Genomic DNA, 12,063 nt, shown 5'->3' on the forward strand with positions numbered 1-12,063 from the left:
TAACCATCTGTAGCCTTGAGTTTACTTACGAATAACTCTGTCATTGCTGTAATATTATCGATTAGGAAATATCGATAAAATTTCTTGTTTCTTTTTGATCCTTAGAAAATATAAATTTTGGCAGAAAAATAAGAAAATACATTCACTTCGTTCGTAGGAATGTAACAAGTTTTAAAAAATGCTCTCTAGAAGTTCCGCTTATAAGAAGCTATACTATCTCGTCGTCCTTGACATGACCAAAACACTGGTTAGCTAGCCCGGCCATATCCTTGGCCCTGGTCCTCGAGCAATGATTAAACACACAGGATAGTTTGATAAATCGTACAATAAATGATAAATAATGTATGATCAATATCGAAAGTTATTTTAAATAAATATTATGAGAGCTTCTCATGTTGATAAGTTAATTTATTATTGAAAAATTTATTTTTTAAAAATTAATATGATCAGTAGCGCTCCCCCCTACATCAGTAACAAGAACTTACACAAAGACTTACGAACTCCTTATGTACAAACAAATAAACGTTTTCACGACGCACTTCCAACACACACTAACTCTCTAATTCAAGGACTATCAACACGAGACTTACCAGATACGAGACGACGTTTACGAAGGAGCTGGAATAGGGACCTCTTAAATTGATTTTTAAATTTCAATTTTAATGGAGAGGCATCATTGGATGACCTTAACCTTAACCTTCATGCCTTCATGACTTTTTTTTTATTATTATTTATTTATTTTTTCTCTCTCTACGTCTCATTCGCTGGTTGTAAAAATACTTTTACAGTTCTGAATAAACTAAATAAAGTAAAAAAAAAAAAGTAATAGTAATTCTTAATTGCAAAGGGCAAAGGGTAAAATTTAAATTTTGAACTAAACATTTTCCTACATAAACTTCACTTCAAATTGTCAGTCCAATCCAGTACCAGGCAGTAACCTCACCGAATCGCTGCGTTTGAAAAATCATTTCTTTCCCGAGTTGCTTTTCACTGGCACTCTAATCCCTCTACAATTCGCCATGCATTAACCGTTCCCTCGTTTAAAATCCTTTTATTTAACCAATTTTTATTTCACCAAACTGAACCAATATTATTATAATATTGATAATATAAATACGGAACATTAGTATATGTTATTTGTAAATATTATATCTAACTTTGTTTTATGTATATATTTTTCCTCTGTTTCAAAAATTATTCAGTATTATACAATTATAATATAAGTCTTAATTAAGTGGGGCCACACTATTTTAGGACGGTATATTGTGTAACCTTATAATTGTTCTAAAGGGAGTTAGTCCAAGAAGAATAAACTATTTCTTATTTCATGTTTTAACTGTAGAATTTTGAAATTTTAATTTTGAGAATTGGTTGTATAACTTTTGATAAAAAAAACTCCTCATATATTGTATAGTAATAATTTTCATAAATTTCGTTTTTATTTATTGAATATAAATTGAAACAAGTTAAATATCAAATTCTATGATTATTATAGTTAAATTTTATCTTCTTTTTTTTTTGTCATTAATGACTTAATTTTCAGGATTTATACTGCCGAACTCATTTCTAATTATTAAAAAATACCAAACTTCTTCCAGAAATAAAAAAAACAAATTGTGCCACAAAGTAAGAATATTTTCAGTTGTGACACTAATATCATAAAAATAGCTCATCACTGACCTTATCCAACATTTAATTTAACATAAAAAGAAAGTTTAAACAGAAACGTTTTTGCCATAAATAAAAAAAAATTTAGGAAAAACAAAGATGCAAAACATTTGCTAATAGAGGTCAGAAGATAACCTAGATCGATTAATGAATTTCGTATTTTGAAGATATTTAAAATTTTATCACGTACAAGATAGTAGACTAATTGCACATTTATTTTACACTGTTTCAAACAAAACAGATATTCCAAACTGACGTAAGTTTAGAACGAACGCATAGTGCTGATAATAGTGACTTTTATTACAAAGGTAATAATTATATTTGTTAATTTATTTATTTATTGCTAATTACAACAGTGGTTGCGCGGTGGCCACGGGGTAAAAAGCGCGTGACTACTAACTCTAAGGACACGAGTTCGAATCCGGCTGGGCAGAAAATTGTTTTCTGTTGTACTGTAGCCGTGCGTCAACTCCTGTTGGAGTCCTCTTGGGCCCTGTTTCATAATAAAAGCTAATAGTATTAGTTTATAGAACAAGTGTGGAAACTAGTGTGATATTACAGAACTTATAAAACACTAAAGTACGAGTTACTATTGTACAAGTCTGGGTAATTGATTTAAGATAAATCTACAAGACTAATAGTATTAGTTTGTACTTTATTATGAAACAGGGCCCTGGTGTCCACCCAGCTTACCCTTAATTGGGTAAAAATCTGGCGGTCAGGTGTGATTCTGACCAAATCACCTCCTTGCACAACCGTTGGACTAGTAACAGTACTTTACAAATTACTGAACCCCTGACCCTTCATGGGTTGTAGCGGTACATATTTAAATTTATTTACAATTGTACATTGTAATACATTTAGTAAATTTGATCTTAGTTAAATTGGAGTGTTACAGGCGGTAGAGAAACACTACCCATTGGTAGAACTCTAAGGTAATAATTAAAAATAGAAAAAATAATTTCTTTTAAATTTTGTATACATGTATATCCAGTATTTGTTTAGATTTTAATTAAATAGATTTGTGCATGATTTTTATATATGTATATATTTAGATTTTTTACTATTTATTATAATAAGAGAGTACTAGATTGTGATATATAGGTTAATAATCGAAGAAAAAAATCAATATTTTTGTAAAAGAAAAAAATAAGTAAAAAAGGATGACAAAAATTATGAAAATATATAAAAACAAAACACTATATTAATATTAAATCTCTTTGCCGATGTAATATAAGAATAATAAGCAATTGTGCAATTAGTCTTAGTATGCTCTGTGCGCAGTTGGGCGGCACTGCCTTTTGAATAAAGCGTTTCTCCCTAAATATTCCACTTATGTACAAATACGTATATTATTTTTATAAACTTATTTATAAAACTACAATAGCTATTCCGCGACAGTTGAATCTCGATAAGTTTTCTTAGCCTTGGCCTTAAACTCGGAATAAAATCTGCTTATCAAGAAGGCTATTACATTACATCACAGTTGTCTACATCATACATCGATTTTTATTTATAAATATGTCCGTTCTTATGGCCTGAAAGAGTCATCGAAATCCACTCTATTAATGATCAATATTTTAGCAAACTGTTGATTTTGTTACTGATATTTAGCCAGTTCCACATGTTTGTCATTCACTGCTAGTCACAATTATATATAAATGCTTGGTAAAATAAGTAACATGCTTGTATGATCGAAAGATGTAAGCGTTTTAGTATGCCGTAATTTGAACTTGTTTCGACTGTTTTAAAAAAAAAATTGAAAAGAGATAAAATGAAATGGGACGTTAGGAAAATGAAAATTGTTTGGACTTCTAATTAGCATGAATGTCATCGACACCGCGGAAAATGTACGATTAAGGATTGAACCGGCGGGAAAGCGGAAAAACGTGGAAGGTGGTCAAGGCGTTTTGTTTGATATAGCATACTAAGAAAGGATTATGATGAGGCTAGCGAAGTTATAACGGACAAACATAAATCTCAGACCCCATCTAAGATCGCCGGTGAGTTGAGCACATCAAAATAGTGCTAAAACAATTAAAAATATTTGAGAAAAAAAATCTTTATTTAAATAAAATTAAATCTGTGCCGCTTCAACCCATAAAGGGTTAGGAGTGCTGTACTTCGTAAGGAAGTACTGTTTCTAGACCAACGGTTGTGCAAGGAGGTGATTTGGTCAGACCGCCAGATTTTTACTCAATTAAGGGTACCTATCTACTTTATGAGGCTGGGTGCAACCTACCAACAGCTACATGTAACAGATAATAATTATCTGCCACAGTCAGATTCGAACCCGAACCTTGGATTTAGTAGCCTTACCGATGAGCTATCCTCTCCCGGAAAGAAAAATTATAGTGTTTATAATGTTTATTTAAAATAATATAATATAATGTTTATAACTTATAATATAATGTTTATTTAAATGCTAACTTATAAGTTTCTGGATAGAAAGTGCAAGTTAAGCAATTTTAAAATTAAAAATAACAAGCATTTCCCGCCTTTACCCGTTATTTTATTTTCTCTTTGATTTTTTTTCTAAATATTGTAGGCCCTAAATACCTTAATTTTTCTACCTGTTCAGATGTATTTCCTGCTATATTTATATCACAAAAATTGATGTTGTTTCAACTGCTAACTATATACGTTGTTTTATTCGTATTTATTTCGAGACCTAATTCTTCTGTCTAGCTTAATGGCTACTACATAAGAAAGTATATATATGTATCCTTAATATTTCTGGAGATACTGGAATATTTGGGTACCAGTATATGCATCACATTAATTCAACTATCTTAGTTTTGGAAATGATATAATTTTTATTATAGGTCGCCAAGATTTATTTTTCTAAAAAACATATTATTATACGAATAATAATGTAATTATTTTTGTTTATTTTCCGCTTCATATTTTTGGTGGTGGTGAAATGGGTATATCTAAGGAGTTGGCTCAGTCCATGCCTTCGCAGGATCTGGAAGTGGTGGATCATATGGCGGTGGAGCTCCAAGTGGCTTTGGCAGCAGTGGCGCAGGTGGATATGGTGCTCCAGGTGGATTCGGTGGAGGTGGAGGTGGTCCTGGCGGATATGGAGGAGGCGGCTACGGGCCTGGGTATGGTGGGTATGGAGGATATGGAGGAGGAGGTTATGGTGGCATGGGTGGATTTGGTGGAGGCGGGTTTGGAGGCAATCCCTATGGCTTCCCCAGCCCCCCTGGCTTCCCGGATCTCAATGCCTTCCAAAAGTTCCTTCAAGACTACCTAAATCAGATGCAAGAGTGGACAAAGCAGCAAGCACAAGCAACATCAGCTAATGCCATCCCGTGAGTACTTTATCTTTAGCCTAGTTTGGCAACAACTCTAGGGAGAGTTTAATTCTTTCTTTTATTATGAACAGATGATTGACCATAAGTGAATTAGAAGATGGTCCAGATAGAGGTCAAGAAAATCAAATAATAGTTTTAATTATTTATTAATAGCCAACATTACAAGCTTCACTGCAGGTCTTCATTAGGGCTGTTCTCGGTGGAGGTGTAGAGTAATAAACTAAAAAAATTTGAATTGACAAAAATTGAATTTTTTTTTATAGTGTGCACTTCCACCAATCACAAAAGTCCTTATGAAGATCTGCATTGTAGATCAAAACATTGGCCATTATTAATAGTTGAAAATATTATTTGTTTTCTTAACCTCAACCTAGACCATCTCATTCTGCTTTCATATTTCCTTTTGAATTATTTTCTTGAACACAAAATAATACGCTCAGGTTTAAATCAAATAGCGCTCAAAACATCCTAAATGAAAATGTGAATTCAATTTTTCTATTATAGGCAAAAATTTTTCTTTATCAGTTTTCTAATTTTATTATTAAAGCAGTTTTGAACTATTAATAATTATCTTAAATTAAAAATATTTATCAATATCTAGAATTTGCTCAGGTTTTTCATTATTTTAAAATGTGTACCGTCTTGCAGAATTTGGTAGTTTTAGTGGAAATGAATTTTCAATGGAAAAGGTAATTTTATGTGGTCCAACAGAACTGTACACTGCTTATTTAACTATTTGTTGAGTAGATTAGTAGACTAACTGGCTGTTTTGTAAATTTGGAGACGAAATGTAGTTAGTTTGCACTTGTGTAGTCAATTGTGTTCTTGATTGTATGTATGATACAGTTTTGTTAATTTTAAAGTAATAGAGCTAAAATTTAGATAAGTTTTAGCTCTTACTTTTTAAGTCATAATGTTTTTACATCATTGGTATAAAACTAATGGAAGAAATCGTAACTATGAATAACGAAGCTTACAACTGAATATGATTTAAAACTAATTGAAATTAGAGGGAAATATACCACCAAGTTAAACAACCAATAACACCAAACAAAATTAAACCACCAATTTTACTCATTATTAAACAATATACAGCTGTGTAAAAGACTATCTACATAATTAACAAAATACAATTCATCTCTCATAATGTAGTTATAGTTTAAATTTATAAATGAATAAATCAATTTCTACTTCTTAAAAGATACACAGCTATTAAACATGCATTTTCTTTGCTTACAAAGAGCTATAACAGCTATAAACATTTTTATATATGTATTTATACAAGATATCCAACATGCATTGGCTCAAATGCTTTTTACAGCCAAACTGTTGAGATGGCTGTGAATAGTTGATTAGTTCTGACTCCAATTGAACATGAGAGGTACTCTACATCAGAAGACCTCAACAATGTGTGTTCAGAAAGCTAAGTAGCTGGTTAGGAGATGAATTTTATTCGTACTAGCCGTGAATCCTTGCAGGATAGAAACTTCACTCCATAGGGAACTATCTTAAAGGTTGGGAAGGGGATGACAAGTCCTACAGGAACTAGCTGTAACTCCTTGCAAGAAGGAAACTTGATTCTCTAGGGAACTAGCCCCAGTCATAAAGGGAATAACAAGTCCTACAGTAACTAGCTATAAGTCCTTACAATAGAAAGAAAAGATTTATGAAGGAGGAGCGATCCGAGAAGGTAGAGTGAAATAAAAGTCTAGTATACATTACCAAAACGAGCACTAAAATGTGCTGACCTACTATGTATATTGTTGCTCATTGCCTCCTAAGGAGGACAAATACCAGTTCCAGGTGGCGCATATCGGTTATAGTGGTATCCAGTATATAGTAGTGGGGTCACTACAAAATGGATGATCTAATCAACAAATACTAGAGGAAAAATATTTTGGTTTGCTTTCATTATTTCAGTAATGGTTATTGCCTCTCAGCTTTTTACAGATATGTACTGCTCGTAAAAGGTGGAAACTTTAGATTTGCTTATAACACCTCCTTTTTATTCCTCTCTTTTACATAAAAAGTCACGAAAGATACCACAAAGTTCCTTCCAATATTTTCAAAATTGAAGGATTTACCCAATTCTATGCTTAACATTATTATTATCATCTTTTAGGAATTTCATAAAATGGAATCTTGAAGCATGACTCATCATTTTTATGTATTTTTGTCATCCTCTTATTAAAAATATTGCCAAGCTTATATGTGTAGAATTTTTTCTGAGAGAGGCAAAAAAGTAAGTTCTAAAATGATTTTTCTAAAACTATTAAAGGTAAATATATTGTATTAATTAAATTTTTTTATTATTTTTAAAATTAAAGCATTTTATGATATTCCTGTTATCATGACTTTCAGTTTAACAGCTTTTTCATAATGAAGTTTTTCTCAATGCTGATTTGTGGGATTCTCATTACTTCTACGATAATATTCATTCCATAGTCTAGTGGACCCATTCTTGAGATATAAACTCCTTGTCAAATCAGCATATTATAATCAATTTAATGGAGAATTAACTGATTTTAAGAAATTTAACTACTTTATTTATTCATCCTTAATCTAATTGTTCCTATTTGTTTACGAGGGGATTCATTTGCAGTTAATTACTGATAAATACAATATGACCAATAGTACAAGAGCCCAAGAGGAGAAAAAAGTCAGTTATTTCACCCCAATCTTTGATGACTTTAATGAAAACTATGTATAATTACCGTATACGTAGGGAAAATAAAAAATTGCAGCTTTTTCAAAGCGTTAAAAAAATTAATTTTTCATTCAGAGCTCTATATCTTTAAAAATACCAATAACAATAGAAAATCTAAGGGAACATCATTTAAAGTAGAGTAAATTTGCTAAACTGCAAGCCCTATTTACCTTCAATAGTTCTCGAGATATAGCCTTTTAAAAAGCAAATTTTCATAAAAATGTACTGAAATATCAGTAGTTGGTTAATTTATTTTGAGAAATCTATATTTCAAAAACCATTTGACGTACAGATCTCTATTAGCACTGAAATAAAGCTAATTTAATGGGCTACGAAGTGGTTTATGATGTTTTTCGTTGATGGGGTGGTAGTTTTCATGATATTTGCTAAAATAAATTGATTTATAGTTGTTTGAACAAATTTTTATTGGCCAAATTTATATTCATATGCGAATATCATAAAAACTACTATCCCTACGAAGATAAGTATCATGAACTACTTTATAGTAAGTAATATCATTTCATAGTAATATCATATTAAGTAAAAATCAAACACTTTATATGAACAACTAGAAATTAACAGTTTGTGAATTTATTTTATCAAATAACATAAAAACTGCTACTCCTACAAAGATAAACATTATAAACTATTTTGTAGTAAATTTAACAAGCTTTAATTTGAGTGCTGACAGACATCTGTACGTTTTATGGTTTCTGAAATAAAGTTTTTCAAAGTCAAACTTATTTTAACTATAAATCAATTTATTTTATGAAATATCATGAAAAATAATATTTCTACGAAGGTACACTTTTGTAGTATGTAAACTAGCTTTAATTTGAGTGCTAATAGACATCTATACGTCACATAGTTCCTGAGATATAGATTTCTCAAAATAAATTAACTAACTGCTAATCTTTCTGTAGATTTTTAAGAAACGTTACTTTTTGAAAATCTATATCTCGAGAACTATTGAATGTAAATAGTAGCTCTATTAGATAATTGAGGTGAAATAACTGCCTTTTTTTCTTCCCGGCTCTTGTACTAAAAGTATGGCTCCTTACATACCAAGTGAAATTTTTGGTGTTTGGAGAAAGAAAGTATTGTTCAAATGGCCTCCTCAAGATGTTATACTGGACCCTATCTATAAAAGGATGAACCAGTCATCTCGTAAAATAACATTTCATACTTCATTATTATTATTTTTATTGAGGTTAAATTTTCAATCAAAAATGATAAATAATTAAAGATTCATTTATAGTTGACTGTGGTTATATATATAAATGAGAAGAAGATGTAGTAAGTGAAGAACACTAATAAGTAAAAACTTATTCATTAATGCTAACGTTTCGGCCAGAATTTCAATTCGTACCAGGGTGACTTGGTGCAGATTTAAAGCCGAGTGCCATGTCTTAGCTCTGATGAGGGTCTGAAATTCTGGCTGAAACGTTGGCATTAATATATAAGTTTATACTTATTTGTTTTCTTCACTGACCTCACCCCCAACCATCTTCTCCTCCTTTATTTAAATATAAATGAATTAAAGCTTTTATATTCATACAATTAATTTCCTTTTTTTTTCCAAAAAAATACTTGCAAATTCTGCAATATTTTAAATAGGGAGAGGGGGTGAAAAAACACATACAAATGATATGTCATGCCCCAAGATTCCATTTTATGAAATACCTGAAAAATAATAATGATATTGAGAATGTAAGATTCCGAAATGGCATAACTCCTTCAATTTTGAAGATACCATAATGTACCTTTTAGGGTCTTTCATAATATCTATCTTGATAAATGAGGATATTAAAAAGTAGATGTTATATGCATGCCTTAAATTTTCTCCATGCATCAGCCACAGATTTGGCCATAGTTAAAAAGCAACAACATTGTGTAGAACTAAAGGAGTAAACTCGTATCTTGTTCCTGAGTAATTTTTGGGATCAGATAAATCATTTAGGCTAAAAAGCATTAAAGCCAATTTGTATTGAATACTGTGTATGAACATATATATACACATGGAAATGAGGAATTCCTTCAACAAATTGTGATAGGTCAATTAATGATGATTTTCCATAATTGTATGTGTTATTAAAATATTTCAGCTGATTCATGTTTTTGGCCTATGTATTGTCTGTATGGATGTAAATTTATTTTTTCACTAATAAAGTAGATAACCTATAGTAAACAGTAGACAATAAATTAAATTTTAATTATTTTTTATTAATTTATTTGTTAACTAATTTTTGTATTTCAAAATCTTTTTCTTCTGGCAAAACTAATAAGTATTAATTTTTATTTAAAAATTTTCTTTCTTTTAATCACTTTCTACTTCTAATCTCTTCCTTAAAAAAGTTTTAAAAATAAACCAAAGTGTATTTATTTGCTCTGAACCTGAAAGTAGCTAGTTATTAATATTTTCTCTATTACATCTTTTTTTCATTTCTTATAATTAAAATTGATAATAACTGAAAATTATATTTCTTATGTTTCTGTATTTATTATTACAAAAATTTAAAAACATTACTGACTTTTAATAACCAAATTTTAAAAATTACTTTATACTTCCATTAATATACATGTGATTTTCTATTTTTCTCATGTTTGGTTTCTATGTTTTGCTCAAAGTTTCTACACTTTATTTCTTATTTTGAATGAAAATGCATGAGCATGTTTCTTAGTCCATGTTTTCGGTGGCGGAATTCGCTGAAATCGAGAACATGAGCTAAATGTTTGCTTTTCATATTTTAATCAGAGGTTGTCCAACCAGTGGCATAGGTGATAGAATTGGATCTGGCGGTGGATTCCCCACCTCAGGTGGTGGCGTTGGAACAGGAGGCGGAGATGGATCAGTTGGAGCTGTTGCATCTGGATCGATTGGACCCGGAGGGGGCTATGGTTCTACCAAAGTTTTTCCATCTAGTGGAGGACCTGGTCTTGGGGATAGATTTGGTTCTGTCGGTGAATCTTCCGGACCTTTCCCAGCTCCTGGTGGTGGATCTGTGGGAATATCTTCTTTCTCGAGTTCCTCTTCTTCAGATGTTGATGGTAAGAAAACAAGTCAGAAGTCTGCAACAGTTTCCGTTAATGATAATGGAAAAGTAACAACTTATACTTCCCATGATCCTTAAAAAAAAAAACTTTCTTGACAACTTCCTATATCATTTACATTTTCTCTATCATGTATCCAAAATATATATTACAAAAACTAATTACTTGACTTCTAAAAAAGTTTTCGTATTTCATTATGTATTTTTTTTCTGCAGTAGTGATTGCTTGACATTTTAAACTATCTGTATTTATATAAGTAAGTAGATATTGCAACATTTTTAAATATTCTATAATCAAAAAAAGTGAAAAGCATTGATATCTTAATCAAAATGAGTTACATTGTATAATTGTTTAAAATGGAAGATATCTCTTAATTTTGAATCTGTGATAAATTTGTTATTAAGTAGCTGAGTTCTTTAGAATAATGAAAATGATTTAATTTATTGATTGGTACCATGATGCATTTAATTAAAGTTGGAAATGTGTACTTAACTAATTATCTAAAATTTGTTTGTATATAAGATTAAGTTAAGCCACATTTATTAAAAATAAAATGAAATATTCTTGAACAATAATGTGTTTTTCTTGTTATTCCTCCTGTAATCGTATAAAAGATTTTTTTTATTTTATAAATGAGCTGTGCTATGCAGAAACCTACCAAGCCACACAATGATAAAAATTGTACAACATTTGAACAAAACGAGGCCGTTCTATGGTTTGCAGAAACCAACCAAGCTTTACTTAATTTAAAATGCACATCAAACTGACCATCAACCAAGCCCCATGTCATTTTAAATTTATTTTAGTTTTAGCAGAATGAATCAAACCCACTTGGTAGTTTTCTGCCATGTTAAAGTAAACATAATCAATATAATTTATAGATAAATTTGTTTGTGACTTTAAGTTGAATTTAATTTTATGTGAAAATTTTAATTTCCATTTATCTCGAATTAATATTTTTGTGGATTGGTAGGTTAGGTTTTTGCTTAAACCAATACAAAGAATATTATAGGCTACCATTACCTTAATAGTAAACTTATCGCAATTTCAGGCTGGAAACACTATCATTTGAATGAATTTTTTATTTTTTTTAACATCTTTATAGAAATTTACAACTGTACATAATAATACATTCATTCAATTTGAGATAAGTTATAATGGAGTGATACAGGCGTATAGAGAAACTACGCATTGGCAGCACTCTAATGAAGTTTTTACATTAGCAGGTCTCGTGGCCATCTTCATTTCAGGTTTGTCAGGAATGGAAGAGGAAGCAAGGTTGGAAACTAGTGGGTTTGGGTAGTTAGGGATTTTATA

The 12,063-nt window shown here is 30.5% G+C and overlaps 1 protein-coding gene across 1 annotated transcript; it reads left to right on the forward strand.

Annotated features, from left to right (window-relative positions):
- Positions 1-4,743: 4,743 nt before the first annotated feature.
- LOC106677930 (uncharacterized) lies at positions 4,744-11,307 on the forward strand (the record flags this gene model as incomplete). Its single annotated transcript, XM_067048446.1, is given in 2 exon segments — positions 4,744-4,985; positions 10,451-11,307. Coding segments are annotated over 2 exon segments (543 nt in total). The 3' UTR covers positions 10,827-11,307.
- Between the last annotated feature and the right edge of the window lie 756 nt (positions 11,308-12,063).

This window comes from Halyomorpha halys, unplaced genomic scaffold, assembly GCF_000696795.3.
Source record: "Halyomorpha halys isolate HHAL.00 unplaced genomic scaffold, Hhal_1.1 Scaffold114.1, whole genome shotgun sequence".
NCBI classification, from domain to species: Eukaryota; Metazoa; Arthropoda; class Insecta; order Hemiptera; family Pentatomidae; genus Halyomorpha; species Halyomorpha halys.